Source organism: Leuciscus leuciscus (assembly GCF_965113295.1).
Source record: "Leuciscus leuciscus genome assembly, chromosome: 4".
Classification (NCBI taxonomy): Eukaryota; Metazoa; Chordata; class Actinopteri; order Cypriniformes; family Leuciscidae; genus Leuciscus; species Leuciscus leuciscus.
In genome coordinates, this window is record NC_138728.1 from 42,236,793 (window position 1) to 42,263,903 (window position 27,111).

General features: G+C 37.5%; 2 protein-coding genes across 3 annotated transcripts in view; both read left to right on the forward strand.

The window, feature by feature from the left end:
• LOC309496412 (uncharacterized protein) overlaps positions 1-27,111 on the forward strand; it is a gene marked incomplete at its 3' end in the record, with an annotated part of 153,978 nt that overhangs the window by 103,655 nt on the left and 23,212 nt on the right. The gene's annotated exons all lie outside the window — the stretch shown is intronic.
• LOC309496094 (chymotrypsinogen A-like) overlaps positions 1-27,111 on the forward strand; it is a 74,120-nt gene that overhangs the window by 45,637 nt on the left and 1,372 nt on the right. The window contains exons 2-6 of one of the 2 annotated variants that reach the window (XM_082166067.1): positions 23,917-24,267; positions 25,987-26,146; positions 26,234-26,517; positions 26,602-26,774; positions 26,912-27,110. In XM_082166067.1, coding sequence (XP_082022193.1) covers positions 24,222-24,267; positions 25,987-26,146; positions 26,234-26,517; positions 26,602-26,774; positions 26,912-27,110 — 862 coding nt within the window. In that variant the 5' untranslated portion in view covers positions 23,917-24,221. Of the gene's footprint in view, positions 1-22,212; positions 24,268-25,986; positions 26,147-26,233; positions 26,518-26,601; positions 26,775-26,911; position 27,111 lie in introns of those variants that run through there. The other variant, XM_082166066.1, reaches the window with a different exon arrangement.

The window sequence follows — 27,111 nt, forward strand, 5'->3', positions numbered from 1 at the left end:
CAAAAGGGACATTGATTTGTGTTCTGCGCATGTTCTATTCGCAAGGAATCTTGGTCTTTTGAGTAGGGACGGCGCATACAGAAACCCGCGTGCAGTATACCGGAAGTAAACAAGAAGTAGAGGTAAACATGGCGAGACGCAGCACAGCACCACACTTTTGGAGCGAGGAGGAAAGCGCAAACAAAGGCGATCGCTATCTGCCCCGAACTATTCATTATCCGCGTGCTGCTGCTGTTGTTGTTGTCTTTGGATACAGGAAAAAGAATCGGAAATGACGCATATTGCGTCTTAAGGAAGTCCGTACGTCCAGACGCTAACCGCGCGTCGCCGTTTACATCGGGATATTGTAAATTCCATGTATACAGGAGTAACTCTCTCTGCTCACGCATGTAAACGCGTTATTCCGAATGTTTCAGAAACCCAAATAGTGACCTTAACCCGACCATAACCCGGATATTGGCTGCATGTAAACGTAGTCAATGTTAATATTTGGTTGTTGTTTTTTTTTGTGGTTTTTGTTTATTTTTTTATTTTTTATTTTTTTAGCTGACAAAGACGCACACATCACAAGGACATGAACACACAAAAAAGAACACATTGTACACTACTAAATGGTCAGGGAAATAGATAGTAAATCAACAGTGTAAATCATTACTAATAAATGGCAGACAAAAAAAAAAAGAAGAATTTATGTAGCAGGCCTTTTGCTGTAGAGATAATGACTCCCTATCCATCCAGGTGACATTTCTTGTAGTGTTTCATGGTGTGGTACCTCTCATTGCAAGGCACAACAATATTCGGCCCAATAATCCTCCAACTCTGACTTCTCTACCAGACCCATGCTCAAATGTAGTTGATCCATTTCCATCAAGATGGAGTTGATGGGAGGCTAAAAACTGATGGGCGTAGCGATTTGTCTCATTTACAACTAAATTCCAGAAATCATCAGAGAGAAAGAGTGATAAAAATCTAGGGGCGAATTGGCATTGGAGAGTTCTCTATCCCCCAGATATCCCACTGGCTGATCAAAGTGTGTGATCCAACTTTGGTACTCATCCTCATTGGCCAAGTACTCAAAGCCGGCATTCCCATCAGCTTGCGAAAACTATGCATAATAGTCTCTGCCCCGTGTCACACCGCCTCTGCTCCTGCTACGAGCAGCGCGGGCGCGGCCAGATCTCCCTCGCGCGTGCGCACAGCTCGGACTACTGTCATTGTGACTCCCCACCCTGCCTCCACGTTGCCCCCTAACTAGGGTTGGGTACCGAAACCCGGTTCCGACGTAAACGGTAGTAATGAGACCGAATAAGAACGAAACTTTCGGTGCCTGATTTCGGTGCCTGACTTTTTTTACCGCCCCCTATAAAACATCTCGCGGCACGAATGATCCAATAACAAAACATCTCCAGTTAACCAGCAGAGCATTCATTTAGTTCGTTTGTTAAATAGGAGACAATCTAGCGCTGAACTGTGTTTTTTAAATGATCAAAGTGCTCGTTGCTGCTGCGATCAGTGGCGCTGATAGTGTTTTCTCTTGTGGCTCGCGCACACCGCACTTTCTTCACTCGGACGCGCGCTTCAATACGTTGCAGAGATCGATATATTTATGAGGCGCCGTCTATATGAGTATGTGCGCGGAGAGTTTGTGTGTGCGTACTCGCGTCTCAGATGAGTATGTGCGCGAGTTTGTGTGTGTGTGCTCGCGTCTCAGATGAGTATGTGCGCGAGTTTGTGTGTGTGTGCTCGCGTCTCAGATGAGTATAAGCGCGGAGAGTTCCGCGCGTCTCGTGTGTGTAGAGTTTGCGTGTGTGTGCGTGAGCGACTTTAGATGTGACGTTGTGCATTTCATATAGTTGGAGCATTCAGCAGTATACATGTATGTGTGACTACTTAGTATATGTGTATGCAAGCGTTTTATGTGTGCGTGAATGAAGTTCGATTTAAGCCCTAGACGGCGCCTCATATCTATTCGTTCTGGTGAAATCACAAAATATAATGCACAAAAAGTGTACAACCACTGATGAGCATAATCGGTCTAAAAAAAAAAACACTACGAATGCGGATTAAAACCAAAAAACCTCTGACACTCTTGACTAAAGTTCAAGTTCAGTTGCAGTGTTCCTCTTCGGGTAAGTCTAGTATTTTAATGCCAACTGCAAATCTTGCATATCAAGTATGAAGTATATCAAGTATATTTATATGAGGCTATACTATGTGTGTTAAATATTTCTGCTCAGTGTCAGATATTTCTCTGTTTTGTAAAAGTCTATAATATATAATATTTAATATAATATATATATAATATATATAAATAATATGAGAAGACAAAATTTGGATCTTAACTTAAGTGTTTTCGGCTACATCAGTAGCCTTTTAAACGGCGCAATTTTTAATTTAATCAGAAATCAGAAAATCTTTTTCAGAAAACACACACTTTTTTGATAAAGTGTGTGCGGTTTCGTTTTCTTAAGTACCGGTTTAAGAACCGTTTGAGCACCGGAACCGTTTGAAAAATACCGAGTAGGTACTGGTATCGGATAAAACCCAACCAATACCCAACCCTACCCCTAACTGTCCTATGAATTCTTCGACCTCGTCTAACATACCCAGTGGCATTAGACAAAGTCTCCACCACAATACTGTCGCTGCCGCGATCGCCGCGAGAGGCACACGGTCAGAAGACAAAGTTACATGGCTAGCGCGGTAAAAATCTCCCGCCTCGTTCCCCACATCACTAACACGCCTGCTAACTTCGCGATGAACACTCCGACCCCGGGAAACATTGTTCCCACCACTGACATTGGGAAAAGGACCATCTAAAGTTACATTGGGCAAAGGATTCACCGTTTGTGCTTGGTGTAGGGCTACACTTTCACTTTCAGAATCACCGTCATCTTCTGAAGGCAGATATTCCCCTTCAGAATCAGGGTCCGCGAATAAAACACCCAACACTTCATTGTGGGTAAGCTTTATTGATGTCATTATATAATAATAATAATTAGGGGTGTGCGATATGACGATTTTTGATCGTGGACGATTAAAATGTCTCCACGATCTGCTTTTAAAGAAATATCGGTAGAATCGTGCATAATATCTGTTCTGGTGCCTGTCCCAACATACTGAACAACGCGACGTATATTCACATCAAATGTTAACGCAGCGGAAAGGGACACTGCAGTTCACAAAAGTTCATAATTTGCATGTGCTTTAATGCCTTGTCGGTTAAACATTTAAGATCTACTTATTTTCTCAGATTATTGATAATAATCAAAGCAATCCTAAGCAACTCTTCCATACTATAAACAAGACTCCTCAAAATTAATGTTGGATGTGTCTTTTCTCACACAATTATTATTTGTATTTTATTTACAGTAGGCTAATATATTAAAATAGGCAGAATACTTATTGTTTAGAACAAAATTTTACAAAGAATGCTTAGTTTTAGTATTGAGAGAATAAGCCCTTTTCACAGACTGTACTCAGATTAAGCCAAGATTAGTTTAATTAGGACATTTAAGTAGCTTTTATAAACGTGACTTAGGAAGAAAAAAAAAAATCATTACTGGTTTGAATCTTGAGACAAAACAATGGCACTGACATATTTTAAGATTTCTTTCAGGTAAAACAGCCCAAACATGCTTTTTAGTCTCAGACTAGGCTTAAAGCTTTGTTTGAGAAATCAGGGGTAAATGTTTTAAAATGTTGTAACACAATGAATATTGAAACGCAATGTAGCGCAAACTGATTTTATGATTTAAAAACAGAAAAATGTCCACTATTGGGATGTGACATTTTTCTGTTGCCTATCAACAATTGCAAAATGATGATCAACAGTCTAACAATGTAACACTGCACGACAAATCTGAACAAATCTGAAAAATTGTCACACGAGTCAGAATTCGGCTCAAAATCGGGCTAAAATCACAGTGTATGCCACCCTAAGGCACTGCATGGTCTGGCCCTTCAGTATCTTTAGCCCTATTCGCACGGGATTAGTATTACCCCTGGACCTCTGTAATTAAGAAATTACCCCCTGACGTCTGTGTTTTTGGTGGCTCATTCACACGGGCAAATAAATGTTCGTAATTCCCTTGAGTTTACGGACTTTACAGCGTGCGCCCACCCATTCACTCTTCACTAGCTGAACGTGCTGAAACGAAGATCGTGCTGCAGTATTGCAATTCAAAAAAAGAACTTATTTAAAACCAATTTATTAGAGAAATATATGATATATATTATAGAATATGATATTATTGTATAAATATATAATATATCTTCTTTTTCTTTTATTCTTTGTCCATATTTACAAAAAGCTTGCCTGAAGAAGGTATTATAAATACCGAAACGTCGCGATAGGCTTGTTTTTCTATTCATTTTATTTGGTTTATTTCATTTTATATCATTTTTACTCTTTCACACTTTGATTTCTTGAGATACTTACAGGATGGACGTCTTTAGAGGCCGTGTGAGACAAAGAAATGCTCCACGATACAGACTACTAAATTACACTACCACAAAAAGAGTCCAAACTTTCCAAAAGAGCTTCCATGTTGCGCCAAAATACTTAATTTGACGTTTCCATGACAACGGTCCGAGTTGAGCTTCCGGATCACGTCTTTACTGTAGTTTGTTTTCTCTTTTGCAGCACTTCATAGTTTTTATTGGAGAAAAACTATAATCGGATTGGAGTAGAGCATATCGAGAGATTTTATTGTTAATAGTTTTAATACAGACGTAAAATGGACTGTTAAACGCCCCATAATGGTTATTACGTTCTTTAGGAAACGATAGGCTCACAGAAAAACAGCCCAAATCACAAACATGGGGATTCGCACGGGACTGGTATTATCAGAGGACCCCTGTGTTGGCCGAAATACGGTAGGTAATTTTCGGGGGAATTTTTACAGACATTTTTACAGACATGGCAGATTCGCACGGGATAAAAATCACACACGTGCGAATAGGGCTTTTCTGTGCTTTTAACTTTTCCCAAGCGTCATTTGCGCTCCTCTCAAGCTGGTTTGCTGGCTGTCCCAGACACGTTTGCGATCCGTAGGGGACAGGGCTTTATCATCCTATGCTCCTAAACTCTGAAACACACTCACTTCATATTAGAGATGCACACAATCTAAGCATTTTTAAATCTAACCTAAATGCTAATTTTTTAAAGTTACCTTTTTCTTGATGGTTTTAACTATTTTGTATTCAAATCTTCTCCTTTTTTTTGTACGCTTTTTATTATTATTATGTGAAGTCCATAAAGCTGTGTTCAGGTTATTATGGGTGGGACAAATGTACACAAAAAGGAGTGTGGGACGGCCATCGGGTGATTTATTCAGAAATAACCAATCTAACATTGAGAACTGATGAAACATTTTGAGATCAGTCTCAGGAGGAGCACCTTCAGTTGTGGGCCAATTCTTCTACTGCCATCTGCTGGACATTCACAGGTGCTTTCGCATTCATATTTAGACAATATAAAATTACTTGCATGAAAATCACTATTATAACACAATCATATTTTGTCAGAGTTTATCACTTCATTTGTACCGAGCTCTGGGTTTTAACAATTCTGCTTCTTTTTTTAATTTTTTTATATGTTTATTGTCATTTTCTCATTTTATAACCACAGAACAAGTACACATGCTTACACCTTTTCACATATACCTCTTCAATTAACACTTCTTAAAGGTAAAGAAAATAATAATAACATTAATAAAATAAATAAATAAATAAAAAAAAATAAAAAATAAAAAAAAGATATTTTTATATATATATGAATTTGCTACAGACAATGTTTACAAAGTGTTTTTCTGTAAGGTCTACATTCCCAGTTTACATGATATTTATGTATGGCTCCCACAGCCGATCAAAGTCTTTCCTCTTGCATTTAGCAATATAAGTTAGCCTTTCCAGTCCGACACAGTTTGATATCTCCTTAATCCACATTTTCATGGATGGAGCATCAATACTCTTCCAGCATAATGCAATAGCTCTTCTGGCTTGAAGCAGACCAAAGTCTATAGGTTTAATCTGTTTTGATGTTTGTATGATGTCCATTGGATATATTCCAAGAATGCAAAGTTTTACATTCATAGGAATTTTAATCCCAAACATATTTGACATACATTTTAAAACCTCCTTCCAGAAGTTTTGTATTTTTGGACATTCCCAGAGGCAATGGTATAATGTACCTTTATTATCCAAGCATTTAGAACACACATCTGGAATATTACAGGACATTTGATGAAGTTTGACAGGTGTTATATAGGTTCTCATTAACCATTAATATTGAAGTAATTTAAACCTTGTATTTATTGTCTGTGTTTGTGCTTTAAGACATGCATATTTCCAGTCTACTTCATCTATATCTTCCTTTATATCCATTTTCCAGGCATTTAATTTGTCCAATGTTGATTCAGTGCTGTGTTTGACCATTAAATTATAGTACACAGATAAATGACCTTTGCCTTCTAAATTTCCAAGAGTTATTTCTTCTAATTTTGATAAAGATGGCATACAGAGTATCTTTTCTTCTTTTGATAACATGTAACATTTTTTAACTGCAAATACTTCAAAAAATGTTTTTTAGGGATTGTATATTTCTGGCACAGCTGATCAAATGAAAGTAAAACCCCATCTTCATATAAATCCATCATTTTCTGAATGCCTCTTATATTCCATAACTTAAATCCACCATCTTTATTACCAGGTATAAATTGTTCATTACCCCAGATAGGAGTAAACTGGGATAATCTCGGCATATCCCCAATATGCTTATGTGCAGCGTGCCAGATAGAAACAGTATTTTTAAGGAAATGATTTTTTGTTTTCTTCTTCAATGACTTAATATCTGAGGAGTATAGATACATCTTCAATGGCATATCTGGGATGGACTCTTGTTCAATGTCTACCCAAGCTGGAACAATTCTGCTTCTTAATGATTAATGTGAAACCTCAAAATGGTGTTATACAGAGCAGATTTGCAATAATCATTTATTTCAAATATCTATCTACAACAAAATGTTTGTGTGTGTAACAGGTACAGACAGTGTACTGTTAAAACGTATGTATGGTTTATTATAATTCACACAAAATGGTTTATTTTCATATAATATTTTCATGTGTTCCTGTAGCTCAGTGGTAAGAGCATTGCGTTAACAACGCAAGGTTGTGGGTTCGATCCCAGGGGATTGTACATACCTATGTATAAATGTATAGGATAATGCAATGTAAGTCGCTTTGGATAAAAGCGTCTGCCAAATGCATAAATGTAAATGTAAATATATCAGGTATACCTGCCTGAATGATGAGTGTTTTTCCCCTTTAATTGCTGTGATGTCATCATGAGCCTACATCATTTCCTGTTTTGTCTCCTCCTCTTCCTTTTGGCATTGTTAATACACTGAAGAGGTGAGTTATGTTTGGCTCCTGTTAATCCTAATTAATCTTTAGTGTAATTGTCGCTTTTATGTCTGTATCTTCACTGCAATTTATGTGTATTGTGTTATTTTACTTACCTGTGTGTTTTTTTTGTGTGTGTCATTTTACCCTGTTTAAATTCTATTCTTTTAGTGATGGTGAAATGAAGCTTTGTGAAGCACTGGGGCTTTCCCCCTCGACTGTATCTAAAATGGTTCATTACTCGAAGCTTTTCAACATTGCACACTAACGACATCTTGTGGTCAAAAGGTGGAAAAGCTGCCTTTCTGTCCCAGAAGACTTATACTTATATATATATATATAAAAATCACTTTGTGCTCTGTAAACCACAAAGCAATGCAATAAATCCTCATAATTCATGTGTTAGTGTTGATGTAGTTCTTATACAATGTATGAACAAACAACTGTATGAATTAATTTATGAAAAAAAATTATAATAATAAATGGAACTAATTCACTTGTACAGAAACAATTCTTATGAATCTGCTTTGATCTACAAATGCAGCCTTATTCACATAAACTTTAGCCTCAGTCCTAATCCTGCGAGTTCATAGGCAAGGCTCATAGGCATATATAATCAAAATAAAAGAAAACTGTTGTGGAATGGTGAAGTGCTTGTGAACTGGGGAGCTGACATTTTATTTTGTGGGTAATTTAAGAAATTAAAGATTTTTATTAAGGAACAGGACTTGTTCAACAGTGTGAGGGCTAAGTATATTTCTTATAAATAAATAAAAATGTACTACTACCGAAGGGCATGACACTCAAAACCTGCTCAAGGGGTTAGCGCTATTTTTGAAACTGAAATGAAGCAGTCACGTGACTGTGTGTGGAAACAAAGCTTCGGATGTCAGAGAGCACATACGGTGCATGGTATAAGCACTTTTTTAAGCTGCTAAAAGAAAATTGTTTGTCTTAAACAAAGCCAACTTGCAATCTTTTAGACTATGTGAACTCGTTTTGAGAACGTCTGCATAAACGTGAGCCTCCTCTTTCTTCATAAAGAAACATGCAAGTTGTTCTTCGTTGTCGTACAACAGAAAAGGTCATGTCTATCTGCATCTTTTGAGCAATTTCTCTTGCATCTGTTTGAGCTGATGAGGGTTCACCATCTCTGTAGGGGAGAGCAGAGACGGTTGCAACACTTTTTGCATTTCCTTCAGTTACTTAGAAACGGTTTGCATTGGAAAGCCAACATTTTAATACATTAAACCCACATCTGTCAGCTACCCACCCACACTGCTGTAACATGCATACATATAATATACATACAGTTAATACTTACATAGACAAAGTCACATGTTGCACCTGGCCCCATAAGAGGAGACGGTTGCAACAGTCCACAGGGACAGTTTATCATCTTTGATTAACTTTAACTTAATCAAAGGTAGACTACTGCCACTGCTGTCACTTTAAGACCGAATGCACAATATTGAATCCAATATATTGACATGAATCCGATTTCTTTCTCAACTGCTTCGGTTAAGACATAGCCGACTGTACCGTTTATTCGACTAGTCGTGCACATCCCTACTTTCAAAAGGATGTCAATTGGAAGTAGCAATCTAAATTTTGGGGTGGCCAATCAGATGTCAGAGGCCACTGCCCACTGGACACCCCTCTGGCTCCGCCACTGTATGGTAGGTCTGGTCATGTCCCAGTTGGTAGTGCCTCAGAAGAACTGACTGGTTATCATGTGAAAACTTACGACAAAGCATCTATGAATCCTTTGGCCACACCCTGATGGAGAAAGAAAAGTATAAAATGAAATGATGTTTATTACATAATTTAAAGTGGAACAATATTAGTTCATTACTTGCTTAAATTTTTATCGAAGCTGGTTGTTATTCACGTTTGGTTTTCTTAACTTCATGGGACTATTGCAAAACTTTGCAATGAGAGAAAGAGAAAGCGAGAGAAAGCGTTCTTTTAATGCCATGTCTTTACAGAAACACAAAAATACTATACAAAATTATATAAAACCTAAAATTATATAATATATACCGCATAACTTAAATCGCTCCCCTTTCCCTAGGACATCTAACATATAATAAATATCCACACAAAAATATTGAATATGTTGTACATTGTATATTTTTGTCGATACATTTAGTCTACAAATTAACACGTATTTAGTGACGAGTAAACTGACGTACATTTAACTTAAATATTGTATTTCCCTCGAACATATAACTTAAACACTCCTAAATAGTTTTTTTTTTAATGCATTTAATCTAAAAATGACATTTATTCGGTGCCACATAACTGAAGCTTAAACTTGACAAAATGTCTGCCGCTGTCTAGTGAATCCCACAAAATCAAATTCCATTCCATTCTCTATTTAAATGTAGTAATGCTCTATTCTAGTGTATTTATTAACCCCCCAATGCAATGGCTTGTTCTGAGACACTGCTTATGATTTTTGGGGATTACAAAAAGGAGTGGGTGGATTTTTATCATTATAGGGTGGTTGTGTACACACTGCCAACACACATGTGTGTTCAAACATCATGTAAAAGTGAATTTTGCCCTTAAAGACTTACAAGTCTCCTCTTCTTCTCATCTCGCTCAAAAACAAAAAATAATACTTAATTCCAAGAGATTTACTTGGATTACTTGGAGATTACCCCAATACGTCACAGGCAAACCATGCTGGGAACTACTGTTTGACCAGGGTGAAAGATAGCATCTTCATTTGTATGAGATTGCCTTTTATGGCCACATATGCTTAGTCTCAAAAGCTGTTACTTTTACCAGGATTTGCATAGCCAATTCTCTGAACACTGGGTTATCACTTCACAAACACTGTCCTCTCCCCACATCGCTTCTCCCTTTGTACCTTACCACCAGAATTTAGTCGTCTAAATTTTGCAAGCTACAAAGACAAAAACACTGGTTAAATCTGTAAAGCTAGGCAAAGCAAGTTCATAAACTAGCAAGGCCAAGGTATCGTTTTACAAGGCCAAAACTAAAAAAGCCCAATGCCAGTTTCAGAGCTCCAAAACACACAAACTCACCTTTGCGTCGGTGGTGAGAGCAGCGCAGTCTATTAAAACTACATCATGTCTACAACACAGGGAGGATGTAAGAGTGTAAGATAACATCTTCATGTAGAAGTTTATATCTGTGCACTGTGTGGATGTAGTTTTCATTGGAATTTTCTGTTCCAGTGAACTCTTGACAAAACTTAGCCTTGTAGGGAGAAAATATTGCCTATGTTTCATCTAAATATGCTTGCAGTGGTTGATTATTATTTTTAGAGAAATGTGACCATGCCAAAGGAATAGAGTTCAACAGCACCCCAGATGAGAAGAGTCCTTCTGGAATTTACCTGTGACCCTTACCAAAGATTTGTACGTTGCTAGTATGATCTGTACTGTTAAGCAGAACTTGTGGGTATGATGTCAACTGATTACCCATTTGACTGTAAGTAATAGTGTTTCTGTATCATAAGTTATATCCTCTTATTCGTTTTCTATGACCTTTAGAAGTGTGGAGAACTCCTGGTCATCACTGAGCATATTGCTCTCTTTATGGGGTCAAATTGTACAAAATAACATAATATATACAGTATATATACTAAACAAAATTATAAACGCAACACTTTTGTTTTTGCCCCCATTTTTCATGAGCTGAACTCAAAGATCTAAGACTTTTTCTAGACCTTTTATTGTGGCCAGCCTAAGGCACACCTGTGCAATAATCATGCTGTCTAATCAGCATCTTGGTATGCCACACCTGTGAGGTGGATGGATGATCTCGGCAAAGGAGAAGTGCTTACTAACACAGATTTAGACAGATTTGTGAACAATGTTTGAGTGAAATAGGCCTTTTGTGTACATAGAAAAAGTCTTAGATCTTTGAGTTCAGCTCATGAAAAATGGGGGCAAAAGCAAGTGTTGCGTTTATAATTAAATGACTAATGACAAAAAATTATTTGTAATAAACAAATAATTAAATGACAAAAAAAAACGTATACAGTCATTGTCACATAGAAGGGGACAGACAGGTGGTAGGTGCAAAACAGTCTTTATTGATGCAGTATGGTGAAGCAGTAGCAGGAATCAGGCAATGGAGAGTGAATGGTGACTGAACGATGCAGATGGTGACATAGCTGAAGTGGGTTTCCGTGCAGGTGATGAAGACGAACGAAGACAGGGGAACTGGATCTTAACGACGGGTGTAAAACAGACGGGAGACAGGATACGGATTTCGGTACAGAAGAAGCGATGCATTTTTTTCTCGCACTGAGGTGAAATGGCAGAAAGCAGCAAGCAAGGTAATTCTGATCTCACTTCTCACATACTTTCCTAATTCCTACTTACTTTTTTTTTTTTACTTAGGCCTACCCAGACTTTTGTTAAATCTTCAGGGCACGGTTGCACAAACACCTGAATCAAAGATTGATGTTATGAACCAAATATTCTGGAACGGAGAGATTTATAGCACTGAACGTGATATTACTGCAGAAACAAACCACCGTTTCCACATTGCTAATTCACGACGCATGCTTCAGTGTACATTGAAGTGAAATGTGCAAAACTTTGTCCAAAATAATACTGATAACAGTATGTGTTTAAATTAAGGCGAGACATGGCAGGCAAAAACGTCGTTTTTTTTTTACTGGTCAATTTTGAGGTTTTTCGATATTTGTCTTCAATAAGATGTCTTCTTTCAGACTTGTGGTGAAAAAAAGTCAGAAATACACATTTAGGTCTTTATTTTACTACACTTCATCTGTTTGCGTCTGTAGATTTCTCATAAATTCAACAAAAGTTTGCGTTCTTAATCAACATACTTCTCCGCGATCTCTGCCGTCGCTATTTGAAAATGTTTAGTAGCATACAGACTACAAAATAAATATGTACATACATTGTGAAAGTAAAATCTGGTGTTTTCTTTATTACATTGTATTGCATTTTGTAGAAATATAGTGTAAGCCATGCATTGCTTGGAAATATTGAGATCTAGTAAATCAGTATAACATAGACATCTGTAGACATGAAGTGGCAGCTTCAGCCATTTACAGCTATGAAAAGTTTGGCGGCTGCAGCAGCCATTTAGGTTTTGGCTGAGCCGGCTAGCCAGCCAATAACTTCATCAGCCAGCCATTATTCTCAAAACAAATGGCTTCGGGCTCTGGACGAGACCAGGGGTGCGTTTCCCGTAAACGACGTAACTCGCTGGTTTAACTACCATAGTACGATGCATCGTTAAAGAAATCAACTAGCTAGTCACGACTGTTTCCCGAAACCATGGTACCTGTGTCGCAGATCCATGGTTTGAACCACATTGGTTGGAGCTGTCGTTATGACGTTCTTCTTATGAAAGTTGAGCCCTGCAACATCAGACCCCCTCCACCCTGGCCCTGGAACATCAGGCCCCCTCCACCCTGGCCCTGGAACATCAGGCCCCCTCCACCCTGGCCCTGCAACATCAGGCCCCCTCCACTCTGGCCCTGGAACATCAGGCCCCTCAACATCAGCAATGAGTCCTGGTCTTGGGCTATCAAAGATGGATCACTTCTTTGGATCAATCAAAGATGGATCACTTGTAGTAATTAATTTAGAATGATTATTAGCTAAGGTGTACTAATGCCTCTCCTAATAAAACAGTGTGTATGTGTGTTTAAAGTGCTCAACACTGGCAGCTTTACAAAGAATCTTACAGCTGGAGCACAGAAGGCAACACAGAAGTCAATCAGTTTATATGAATGCCTACATAAGGACAAATTTTACCCCTCTTGACTCACTATCTGATGATGCTATTTTAAGAAAATTCCATCTTCCAAGGACCAAGATCCTTGAATTATTTCAGATAGAAACTACGCCTTAAGTCCAGAGGTGCAGTTGTTAGCTACACTGCGTTATTTTGCTGTTGGAAGTTTTATGGAGGTGGTGGGTGATGGCCTGGGGCTCAGCAAGTCTTTGCTGCTTTGCTGTTACAGCTGATGAACAGCATCCTGGTTTCCCCCAAAACTCCTGAGGAAATACAGCTGGCCAATCAACAATTCTATGATATTGACAACATCCCCAGAGTGATTGGCATCATTGATGGCACCCTAATCCCAGTGTTAAAGGACAAGTTCTGTATTTTACACTTAAAGCCCTGTTTACAGATCGTATCTGATGAAATAGAACGGTTAAGATTAAAATTTGGACACATGCTGCTGTCCCGAGAATTTTAGGTTTATTTCGCTCCCCACCCCCACAATGGTTGTCTATATGCACTGGAAGATTCCGTCCTAAAAACACATTAAACTTTCGTTTACAAAGACGTGAAACTCACCGAGTGGTCAGGGGTGTTCACTGATATGTTCCATCAAAAATCGCTGAAAAAGATGCATTCCAACAGGTTTTATCGTAGTTTTTGTCCAACTCCATTGACTTAATAGGACGTGCTGTGAGACCGCAGCACCTTTACGGTATTACTCCGCCGCTTCTTCTTCTGCTTCTTCTGTGTATTCAATGAAATGCCCGTGGTTTGCTTGCAATTGGCAAAGGTGCATTATCGCCACCAACTGGGCTGGAGTGTCTATTATTCAAGCTCTCAACGGAAGAATCACGGGTGTGACGCGTTTGGCAAAATAGGTCCACAAAAGCGAAATAAACCTAAAATTCTCGGGACAGGAGCATGTGTCCAAATTTTAATCTTAACCGTTCTATTTCATCAGATACGATCTGTAAACAGGGCTTTAAGTGTAAAATACAGAACTTGTCCTTTAAGCCCTGTGGTAAATGAGCCCTTGTACATTTGCAGGAAGGGCTATCCAGCCATTAATGTTCAAGTAGTGTGTGATCACCAGGGAATGTTCACTGCAATTGTGGAAAAATGGCCTGGAAGTACACATGACTCTTTTGTATGGGCCAATTCTGCAATTTGCCAGATGGCTGAAGAAGGTGGCTTTGGTGATAGCTGGCTCCTGGGAGACAGTGAATATCCTCTTCGCCCATACCTCTTAACACCTGTGCAGCATCCAGCCACCATTGCAGAGGAAAGGTTTAATCACACCCATGGAAGCACACGCTGTTTAGTGGAGAGAGCTATAGGACTGTGGAAACAACGTTTTCGCTGCATCAGCAAGTCCAGTGGTGGTCTGAAGCTAAACCCCACCAGAAGCTGTTCTGTTATTGTGGTTACTGCAATTCTCCACAATAAAATGCCAATCACTCTTATAAAAAAAATTCTTCATTCATTGACTATATATAAAAAATAGTGTGGTTTGAGTGTTTAATATTTTAAATAGCCTATGTTAACATATGGAAATTACATTTCCTTAGCGCTTAGCACTGCATATGTTGCGTATGTGTAGGCTACAGTACAGATACAATTGAATATTTAAGGGGAAACCCCTAAAATACTTATAAAAAAATATTGTTATATGACAATTTGTCTTTGGGAATGTTTTAACAAAGATAGCTACTCACTTGCACACTCACCGTTTCGTCGCACAAACAAAACCAAGGCTGCATCCCAACCGGCATAAATAATGCTTTCGGAGGGCACTTCGAAGGGAGAATAATTGCGATCATCACACTATTATATCATTTCAAATAATTTGTAATAAAGATAAAATTGAATTTGTAATAAAGATAAAATTACAAGCAAATTGTGTAAAACCTGAGCACCTCGACTAGAAGTCATCCAAATCACTTAAAGTGGATGGTGAAATCTTCAAAAGGAATAGGCTATAGGGTCGATAGCTCTGAATAGAACACACCCCAGCTGCTGCGAAATCAATGAGTCGACACAACAAACTAACAAGGAACTATGCTTCTAACCACAGGTCGAGAGCTGTCGTTCCAACCACATAAGTTTGCGATGCAGTTTGCAAATGTTCGTTTGAACTATGGTTTCGGGAAACACCAAATCGTTGGACTATGTTAGTAACGACGGAACTTGCGACCATAGTTGGCTAACGATGCTTTCGGGAAACACACCAGGGTGTCTACAGATATAAACAAGTTAAATTTAAGACTTTTTAAGACCTTTTTAATGCCACTTTGAATGAAATTTAAGACCAAACCTGTGATGGAAATACATATTATATTACATGCGTATTAGATTTTTAATTTGAGGGGGGAGTTTAGACTTTTTTTTTTTTATTACATGTATCTGGCCTAAATGTATGCTCACTCATTGCATTTTTACAATGGGGTAATTTTGGTCTTAAGAATTTAAGAACACAAGGAAGCTTGATTTCAATCTTTGAATTAAATTGAAAAAAGTAGCACAAATAAATACAATAGAATAAAGATACCAATAAATAGAAATAAAGAGAAAAGTTTTTGCTTAGGTCTAACACTAGTATTCAGAAATACTACAGAGACTGAATAAAGTAATCAAATGTAAAATAACACTGGGTAGTATTTTAGTCCTGACTAAATTAAATACATAGGCTATTAATCCTGATTCCTTAAAATGAAAGCTATGGTTTGTTGTTTTGACAACCAAATGAATGACAGACACATATGGCTGCTGTCCCTTTAAGAGCTAGTGCACGGATCCTGTGTTCATACGGTCACGTGCGATTTATGCTTATTTAAGACATAACCGACTGTGTTTAGAGGATACTCACCAAGACCGAAATTGACATCATTTTCGCATGTTTTTGACTGTTAAAGCGATCAAATCCACGAAAAATAACTTTTGTTACCCACGAGCTGTTTGTGAGGCGGCTTTACTCTATGTATGTGTGCAGAAAAAAAAACATCTCTCTCAGACAGCGCGCAAGTACTGAATAGTTTCAAATCGCGTGAATGTTTAATCAGGTAAAACTTTAAAAGACGTGCAAATGGTAAAGTTACTTATGATGCAATGCTGGCCCGATTATGCAAGTGACAATTCCGTCTATCCCGACTCCCGAAACGCGAGAGTGTATTTTTACCTCAGTATGTTTCTTCTGGGAGTTTTTTTGTTTGCCGTTATGCTCATTGTTTTATTTCTTCCTATAAAATCTATCACAGAGACAAGCAGCGCGAGCCTCAACAGCGTTACCAGAAAAAGCCTACATTATCATTATCAATAGCTGTTTATGTAATAAAATCTGAATCATTCTCGCGATTCGATGCTTCACTGGTTATTTGATGGATATTAGGTCCGTCAGACTGGAGAAATTTTAGCGGTAACGTGACCAGAAATATTTAAGACCTATCGAATCTGAATTTAAGACATTTTAAGACTTTTTAAGGCCTTTTTTTAGGAAAACTTTATTTAAGACATTTTAAGACTTTTTAAGGACCCGCGGCCACCCTGCACACCCCAGACCCAGAGTAAAGGGTGAACGAGAACTATAAAGGGTGTGCTGATGGGTGTGCATATTGTCAGGTGATTGGTGATGATCTGCAGCAGGTGTGGTGATGGCTGACTGAGTGCAGGTGAGGACCAGGAGGGATGATGGGAAGTGTAGTGCTGACAGGTTACAGAGCTGGTGACTGTGACAGCCATGTTATCTTTGCAAGCACAGACTGTATTTAGTTTAGTCAGTCTTTCTTTTTATTATACAAACAATATAGTTATTATTCACAGTGATTAGTTTATTAAACAAAAAGATTGAAAAATGTGCTTGTACAATTAAAATAAAAAAGCTAAAGCTAAAGTTTTTTGGTAATTGTAAATAAATAAATAAATAAGGAAAATAATTAAAATAATAGATTGGTTAATTATTACTATGAAAACGCCAGACTTCTTATTTACAGTTGACCTGTTTATTGTCTGTAACATGCTTGGAAGTTTGCACAATAAACATATAAAAAAAAAAAAAAAATAACAAAAAAAATAACAAAAAAAAGAAAAGGTTAACACAGGACACGGCTAATGCGTGCACATTAAACTCCAGCTATCCGCACCAGTGAATGTACAGATGTGATGCTTCTCTCCTGAAATGATCAGAGTGTGTTTGGGTGCGTTGTGTTGTGGCTCTGACTTTCTCAGAGGTCGAACTCAGAGGTCATTCGCTTCAGTAAATACAGAACTTCTGCACGATGTAAATACAACTTCTGCATTCAGTAAAAGTGAATTGAACATGTTGCATGAGAGTCTTTCCACATGCACACTCCTTTTTTCTTATATTCTGATTTTTTCTTACAATTGCAAGTTTACATCTCAAAATTCTGAATTGCTTTTCAGAATTCTGAGTTTTTTGTTTTTCTGCTATGGAATAAAATAAAAAGGATTCAACTTCAAAAAAAAAGGTAAAACATTTTTGCAACGGTCAATAATCGGCTGTCAGTGAACATGTCAAACTAACGATCAAAGACTTCAGATTTTAGCCTAGGATCAGAAGCAAATCAAAATTTGTCTCAGACGGCCAAATCACAGCAAAAATCGCACAGTGTGCACCCGGCTTAAGGCTATGGCACACACTTCAGATCACATTAATGGTGCACACTACACAGAGTGCTAGAACTAGAACAGGGATGCGTTTCCCAAAAGTAACGGTAGCAATTATAGTTGCAAGTTCCATTGATCTCTGAACGACAGAACTTGAAAGCATAGTTGGCTTTGGGAAACGCACCACAGGATGGCAAACAGACATATCACAACCTCCCTTCACTGTTCCAGAATAACTGAATAGTTCTGCATGTCCGTTGAGATAGACACACATTTCCATACAGAATAATCTTTTAGTGAGATTAAATGGAAAACTCTTCTGCCCGAGGAGAAACTCATGAAACTCTTAAAGGAAAAAAACATTCATTTCACAAATGATTTTTTGTGGTTTTGGATATTGTTCACTTTCTCCCTATCTCTCTAACCTTAACCTTTGAAGAGTATGTTTCATGCTTGCAAATTTCACACCCTGAAGGAAAAGGAATATATAGGGAAATTAACAAACACTGACATTTTGGGACAACATGCTGTTATAGCAAGGTGTGTTAAAGAGTCACATTATGGTATACACTCTTGAAAAGGATGTGTTAAAACCGACTCAAACTGTTAAATTCTTACACATCAGTGGGTGAGTTTTGGGACAGCGCTTTGTAGGCCTCTTCTAAACCCCTCTTTCTTCCTGTTAATATTTTCTTATTTCTTAAGCCCTATTTACACCACCAGCGACTTTGTCGCTGTATGTCGAAAGTCTCTAGCCAATCACAGACATGTTTATTACGCGCATGAACGCAGTGGCAAATCAGAGGCGTTTTAGAGTCACCATGCGGAGAATTCGCTCAAAATGTTCAGAATCAGCGCAAGCTTTATCCTTTCTCCTCATAAACAACAAAGTCTTGACGCAATGTAAATAAGAGATTCACTGCAGTGCGGACAACTTCAGTGTTTATGAGTTTTAGTTAGAGTGCAGAACACGGTAAGTAAGTGATGGCTTAAAGGGGTCATATAATGGTACATGCACTTTTGTTGATTGTACTGAAATGTGTGTTGGCAGTGCCTGTACACAACCTTCATAAAATGATAAAAATCCATCCAGTGGTTTTTTTAAAATCTTCTTATGTTTTGCCCCATCTCAAATCAAGCTGTTCGATTTTGTGAAAATGGACGCCCCTCCCACGATTGTTGATTGACAGCAGCGTTTCAACACAGACCCGCCCTCGCTCGTGAGTGAGCTGTCAATCATAGTCTGCGTGGACCGGCGCGTCATTGTTGATACGCTGGAGCACTGCCTATGAGCAGAATGGCGTCTAATCGATTGTGATGTTCTGTTCTTGGGTGCAATAAGGAACACAGCATCATTTTGATGTTCCTAAATCCGAACCGCTGAAGACGCAGTGGCTGAGTTTGTTTTCGAAGGAAATATTCCTCACGATCAACGTCAATGCTTTCATGTTTGCGCGAATCATTTCACACACCAGACTGCTTTACAAACGAGGGTCAGTATAAAGCTGGTTTTGCTAAGAAGCTGCTCCTGAAAAAAGGATCGGTACCAACTATTCGTGTTCCTGCTGCACCTCCAGAAGAACTGAAGTAAGTGTAACGTTTTATTAACCTTTATATTAATATTAATATTAATCTTTGCAAATCGCTTGCTGCACGCTTCCCGATGAATGCGGAGGTTTACACTCAGGGAACATTATGGCATATTTTCTATGTACGACGTTCTCAATATAATTCATAATCCCACGTTTATAATGAACAATGCGTTATGGTTATTGTGTTAGAAACGGTGTCCGCACAGAACAGGGGGGCGGAGTGAGCAAAGCTCATTATCATTTAAAGACACATGCACTTAAACGGCGTGCTGAAAACAGAGCTGTTTTTGACCAGGTAAAATGAGTGTTTTCTTACAATACTAATGAGAATTTTTAATTAAAGTATATTACAAACTTTTAATTTAGACCCTAAAGAATCATATTAGCTTGTACAAAAATGGCATTATATGACCCCTTTAAAGGGAGCGCTATTGACGATCTAAATAATAGTTTTGTTTTTCATGCTTCTAGAGGACCAGTGGTTACATTCACACTGTAAAGTTTAAGGAGTGATAACTGCATTTAAATGTGGGAGTGAACCCACTAAATTATAGTCCTGTGAGTCATGAAATTGCGATGATTTGACATAGTAACCATAGCAACATGAGAACGTGATAACCATAGCAACATTTTGGGATCTAATAATGTTATGATTTTTGTTACATTTATACTCATATAAACTCATATTATAGTCATAAGTTTACATACACCTTGCAGAACCTCCAAAATGTTATTTTTATATATTTTTTAATAATAAGGATGATAAAAAACGTTTTTCTTTTTATACTGCCCTGAAAAAGCTTTTTCACAATACAGATGTTTAAGTATAGCCTAGACCACAAGACAAAATACAAACACAAAATACAAGACAAATGACATAAGCTTGATATTTAATACTGTGTGTCATTACCTGAATGATCCACAACTGTTTTTTTGTTTTGTTTTTTTGTAATGGTTGTTCGTGAGTCCCTTGTTTGTCCCGAACAGTTAAACTGCCCAATGATGTTCAGAAAAATCCTCCAGCTCCTGCACATTATTTGCTTTTCCAGCATCTTCTGCATATTTGACTCTTTACTAGCAATGATTGTATGATTTTGAGATCCATCTTTTCACACTGGGATTCATGTACACAACTACCGGTATTACAAACACTGCAAACATTCAGTGATGCTCAAGAAGGAAACATCCATTCAGAGCCAGGGCGTGTAAATTTGTGTAAATTGTTCTTATTTTGTTTAAAAATTCATTCATTAATTTAATACTGCCCTTCAGAGGCTAAATAAAATATTAACATTTAAAAGAAAATAAGAAAAATGTACACATCACCATCTTCTTGCTCAAACTGCATCATGTCGCATTCTTGAGCATTACCTTGCAGATTCTGAATAAGGTGACCAATCATAATGCAGATATCCACCATTTTTGTCTGACAAACAAACCAAACCAAAACCAAAAGGTCTGTATTGACATCGTTTTGCATTTCTAATGTTCATTCATGTTTAAATCGTGCTATAACTAAAATAGATGATTAGTTCACATGCTGCTTGAACTAAGGCACTATTACAGTAAAGCGCCACAAAATGCTATTTATTGTTTGAATTTCACAAAAATTACTCAATTTTAAAGCTGAGACTTTATTTTATACTTAAAGGAACCTGCTCTGTCTTGTCTGTTGGCACATTGTCAGTATCCTCTTTGCTCCGCAATAAATTTTTCACTGTGTGAGAACATGATGTGTGGAGTGAGAGCAGAATGGCTTGTCAGACGTAGCAACCGTAACTAAGAGGGGCGGGTCTTTGTGAAAGGTCAATTTCAAATCATTGAAATCTTTGTGGACTCAGCCGGACTCGACTTGGACTCGGATCTCGGACTCAAGTCCGACTCGGGCCCATTTGGACTCGGGCTCGGACTTGATTGGTAAGGACTTGGACTTGACTCGGACTCGACAAAGGTGGACTCGGACCCAACACTATATTTTAATTTTTAGTTTAGTGAATTTAGCGTCTTCTTTAAAAAGGATTTTTTTTGTTTTTTTTTGTAATGTTAGAATGTAATGTGATTTGACCCCTTTTTGCAATGCAAGGTTACATTCATGTTGGTTTTCATAGCCTTCAATATATACATGTTATAGAACAATATTGATCAGGATATGAAATAACTGAATTTTCCATTTTTAGCTAAGCAGTAATGACACATGATTATCACTGTTAAATGGTTATTTAACAATGAACTTACATTCAGTCCTGCATTAATAATTCAGTTTGTTTAATTCAAATGTCTATGTGGTGTTTTTAATATGCTTTAAGACAAAGCATGTGTAAATTCATAAGTCGACACCATTGCTGAGTATTTTCTCCTTAAAACTGCAGAGAACAAAAGACAGTCTCAAAAACACAGTTTGAATTCGCTGGTGTTTCTGACGTCACAAACTACCTTGAAACCAGTCAGGTCAACGTGATATACGTGACACTTTGATGCATTTTCATGTTTTTAGAATCTTGAAAGTTTTTCCTGTATCGTACACTCAAATTGCATATGCAAATTACCTTGCTAGAAGATTAAGGATCATAAACGTTCCCTAAGAAAGTACAATTCATCATTGGCTCATACATGCCCTGAGGGTGTGACATCACTCTCGCCAACAAAACTTCAGCAAAGATCAACTGGAGCCTCAACGAATTGCATCAGGGGCCCGTACCATGATGGTAGTTGAACAAACTCTGGGGTTACAGGAGTAGTACACAACCAAATCAGTCCAAACAGGTTTTGTTGGTACCATGATGCTGATCATCAACTTTCTCTGTCAACTCAGGCTTTGATCTTGAGTTTGTGAATAACTATAGAGCACGTGCACAAACACACATTGTGCACAAACTGCAAAGAAATGCTTTTCTTTTCTTGTTTCCAGTCCAAATACCTAAAAAATCCTAAATCAAGAAGCATTTACTAGATTAGTAAAATGACATAAGATATTATATCTTGTTTTTTGAAAGAAAAATAATCTTGTTTTCCATCTGAATAAGACTATTTGGTCACACTTTAGCTAAAGGTCCAATTCTTACTATTAACTACGACTTTTGCCTCAGTAAACTCCTAGTTACTGCTTATTAATAGTCAGTAAGGTAGTTGTTAAGTTTAGGTATTGTGTAGGATTAAGGGCTGTAGAATATGGTCATGCAGAATAAGGCATTAATATGTGCTTAATATGTACTAACAGCCAATATCCTAGTAATATGCATGCTAATAAGCAACTAGTTAGTAGTGAGAATTGGACCCTAAACTAAACTGTTACCCATTATATTTCTTACCTCATTGGCAGATAATTCTGCTGTGTTTAAGCAAAGAAAAACAATATTATTTCTTCGGAAAACAAGATATAATATCGTGAAATGAAGCATGAGCAGACTTGTGGCTTCAGCTTCACTGTGTTTCTAAGTTTCTACACTACAGCCACGTAATGTTTTATACATTTAAATAAATATATTCTTAATAGTTTTTTTTATTTTTTATGTTTGAGCATAATTTTTGTATGTCCATAATAATAACAGTCTGAATTAACTAATTCTGAATCTTGAAATGTAAACTCTCAAGTGTTGGCTTTCTCAATGTATGTTGAGTATGTGTATATTCAGAATGATAGACACAACCTTTTTATTTTGGGCATGTCATTTATGCCCCACTTGCCAAAAGGGGTGTTTGCTTGAGAAGGGGTTAAACTTCATGTGCTTCCACAAAAAAAAAAATTAAGGCTTTGTGCTTGTCCATGCAGGATCATAAAATGCATCACTAATTACTGAAGTGTTACTGTGCAGGAACTACTAGTGACCTGGACCATTATTGTAAAGTGAAAAACATTTTCCTCTTTAAATTATTGGTCCAGACCACTAGTTGTCCTTGAAGATCGCCTTTTTTTTTTTTTTTTCAGAACATGATCATAAAATGCATCAATAATAACTCAAGTGTTACCTAGTCATTCTTCAAGGAATACTAGTGATCTAAACCATTATTTCGAAGAGGAAAATATGTTTATCACTTTAAAATAATGGTCCAGATCACTAGTAGGTCCTGCACAGGTAACACTGGAGTTATTATTAATGCTTTTTTTAATTTTATTTTTACTATTTTTCAGAGTAAAATTGATGACTGATTACGTCTCAGACACACAATAATGTTCTTTATAATTTGTCAGTTAGTTAATAGTTATTAATGAGGCTAATCTTATCAAGTAATTATTTATTAACTAATACGGAACAATCTACTAAATTTGATATTACTTACTGATTAGTTAAGCTTGTTTCAATATTAGTTCATATTAGTAGCTGAAGAGTTATTGTAGTATTACTCATTAGTCCTGCATAGTTACTTATTAATGTCGGGCCGTTATTCTAAAGTGTTACCCAAAAAACAAACTGTACAAAAATGATCAGTGTGTTTTGAAAGGTTTCAGCAGTAATAGAGCATCTGTTAATAGAAAATGCCTGTGCATTTGTGGAATGAGACAACAGACAATAACCTTTTTTCTCAAGACATGTACGTTTTTTACTATCAGTAGAGAGAATATGAGGAATAAAAGAAGAATATGGAAAGTGGAAAAGGGGCGTGACAAACGACAGGGCAGAAGAGTGATAAGAGATACTATAGATATGAGACATTATTAAAGGCATTGTGAGAGGCACTGAAGAGCAAACTTCCATAGACCTCCATCCTACCAGTAAAGACCTCATCCTACCAGTAAAGACATCAACCTACCAGTAAAGACATCATCCTACCAGTGAAGACCTCATCCTACCAGTGAAGACCTCATCCTACCAGTGAAGACCTCATCCTACCAGTGAAGAGAAAGTCTGCGTGAAGATGTGGAAGACGTGTGTGACTTTGGCACTGCTCATATGTGTTCAAGGTAAGATCTTACTCTCACTGACACTGGCAAATATTATTTATCTACCGCTCTGTCACTTCTATGGCAGGTTCTGTTTCAAAGTTGGATAAAGATTCTGTTTTTAAGTTGGATAGAGATTTAAAGGGTGTTGTGAGATCTGATATTATCTCATCTCCTGATTAGCCTCATAGTAACCCAAGTTATCTAGAATAGCCTTGTGCTGTCAGGTCAGATTTATAAAGTTAGTCTCCCTTGGCTTGTCTAACATATATCAGCAAATCTAGGAATATAATAACCTTACTGTGAAACAATACATTTCTACAAGTTCAAGCCTATGGATCAAAGGTTATGCTTACCTTCCAGCAGTATCTTGTCCAAGGGCTTCTTGAAGAACAACAGTAGTATAAACTACAATTATAATGCTCTGTTGCTATATTTATAGAACTGTCTTGTGATGAGCTGAAATATGAATAAACGGTACTTGTCTTTATAAAATAAAATGTATTTATACAAAGGATCAAAATACTGGTTATACAATAAAAAAGGTGTGTAGCAAATCAACAAAAGATTACAGGTTATAATACTTTCAACTCTATCCAATTCCAGGGCAGTCCTGTGAATGGATTCACAAAGGCTAAATACCTTATATGCAGTTCAAGCAATATATGATTCACTTGTTCTCGTCCGAGTATGTCAAGTTAAGAATTTCAGCAGAGCAATATCATCAAAAAGTCTAAATAATCTGAAGATATACTATATTCTCTTCAGGGCTGCATCGACATCAAAATCAAAAAAGCACTCACTCATACAGAAGCACTCATATATATAGGAACATTTGGTTACATCAGTTCCTGTGCCTACGCTAGGGTTTTTCCCATAAGAAGTAAAACCATTTGACTTAGTAAATCATATGACAATGTGAAGCATGTGACATATATAACTCATGAGACAATGTGACATCTTTAGTACTACATTGTATTAACTCCTGGGTATTGTGTTCAAATTATGTTCACCATAAGTGTGCATTCATTTCAGCATTCTTTCTACCTTTCTTTCCTTTCCCTCTTGGGAACCTATATGTGTGTGTTCTAGAGTATAGGTCCGGAAATGGAGATGTATTTGTTAGTGCATTATACATTCCAGTATCATTCCTTGCAAGGGATAGTTCACCCAAAAATGAAAATGCTGTCATCATTTACTCACCCAATTTCAATTTCAATGCTGAACACAAAAGAAGATATTTTGAAAAATGTCTGTAACCAAACAGTTGATGGACCCCATTGACTTCCATTGTAAGGAAAAAAAAATACTATGGAAGTCAATGGGGTCCATCAACTGTTTGGTTACAGACATTTTTCAAAATATCTTCTTTTGTGTTCAGCAGAAGAAAGAAATTCATACAGGTTTGAAACAACTTGAGGGTGAGTAAATGATGACAGAATTTTCATTTTTGGGTGAACTATCCCTTTAAGGGATCTTTCCATGGAATAACATGCAAAAATGTCCTTACAATCCGACAAATCACTGAAAAGATGTCCTGAAATATCACACTTGTATAAATAATTGTTCTAATGTCATGTCTTTGGAGGGTGTATTTTTGGAGAGAGAAGAAGGTCCAACTGAGTGGTTCAATCTGACAGAAGTTATTAAAACATCTAACATCTTACAGCATCACATAATATCACAATCTGGAGGCTATATGATATTTCTGTCTCTGAGCAGTCTCTCTCTTCCTCACAGTGTGTGCACATGGCCCTTTGTACCCTCGTATTAAGGGTGTTGATGCCCAGGAGAAGGCATGGCCGTGGATGGTTAGTTTGCACAACCCCACCTGCCATTTTTGTGGAGGTTCCCTCATCAGCCGTCAGTGGGTGCTGTCGGCCGCTCACTGTTTCATTGGGTTAGAGCCATATCAACACATACAGCATATACAGACTTTACAAAAACTGTCTTTTGTGATTGCTCTTCCACTATTTTTGTTTTATAGGAATGATGGCAAAGTTATGAATAATGACAGTATACGTGTGTACTTGGGAAAGATGACACAGCGTGGAGTTAATAATAATGAAATCGTGGGATTTGTACAAAAAATCCACACTCATAACTTGTACAATAGATTGAGTCTCACCAATGACATCGCTCTGCTGCACTTGTCTTCTCCAGTCACCTTTACTGACTATATCAGACCACTGTGTCTGGTGGCTCACGGCAGTGATTTCCCTGCTGGCACCAGTAGTCGGATCATAGGCTGGGGACAAACTGCTCATGGAGGTACATAGGTCATGTCAGCAACTAGATCTGATTCATTTATACAGATAAAGACATTATGATGATGTGTGTTGTGTGTTTGTCCAGTGAATCTAGCTTATCCCGGGACTCTGCAGGAAGCTGAAGTTCTTGTGGAGAAAGATACTGATTGCAAGACCCAGCTGAATAAATACAATAAACAACTGAACAACCCATATATAGCCTACAGCAAGAATATGATCTGTGCTAGGAATTCTGCTGGTGTTACAGCCAAATACTGTGTACGATGATTATTACTCATTACTGCATACAGACCATGTCTGTCAAGATTCACTGTATCTTTACACATCTAATACTTGATTTATTTTTCTGTTTGATGTTTGTTAACATGAAAAAGCTAAACATGTCTCTTCTGCAGGGGGATTCTGGAGGTCCAATGATGAGTGAGTACTGTACAAAGTGGGTTCAGTCTGGCATCAGCAGCTGGAGTTTTAAATGTAGTCCAAACACACCCGGTGTTTACACCCGCGTCTCACATTATGAGAAATGGATTAAAGACACTATCAAGAACCAGCAAGACTTCCCACAATTCGTTAATGTAAACTCCCAGTGCACATG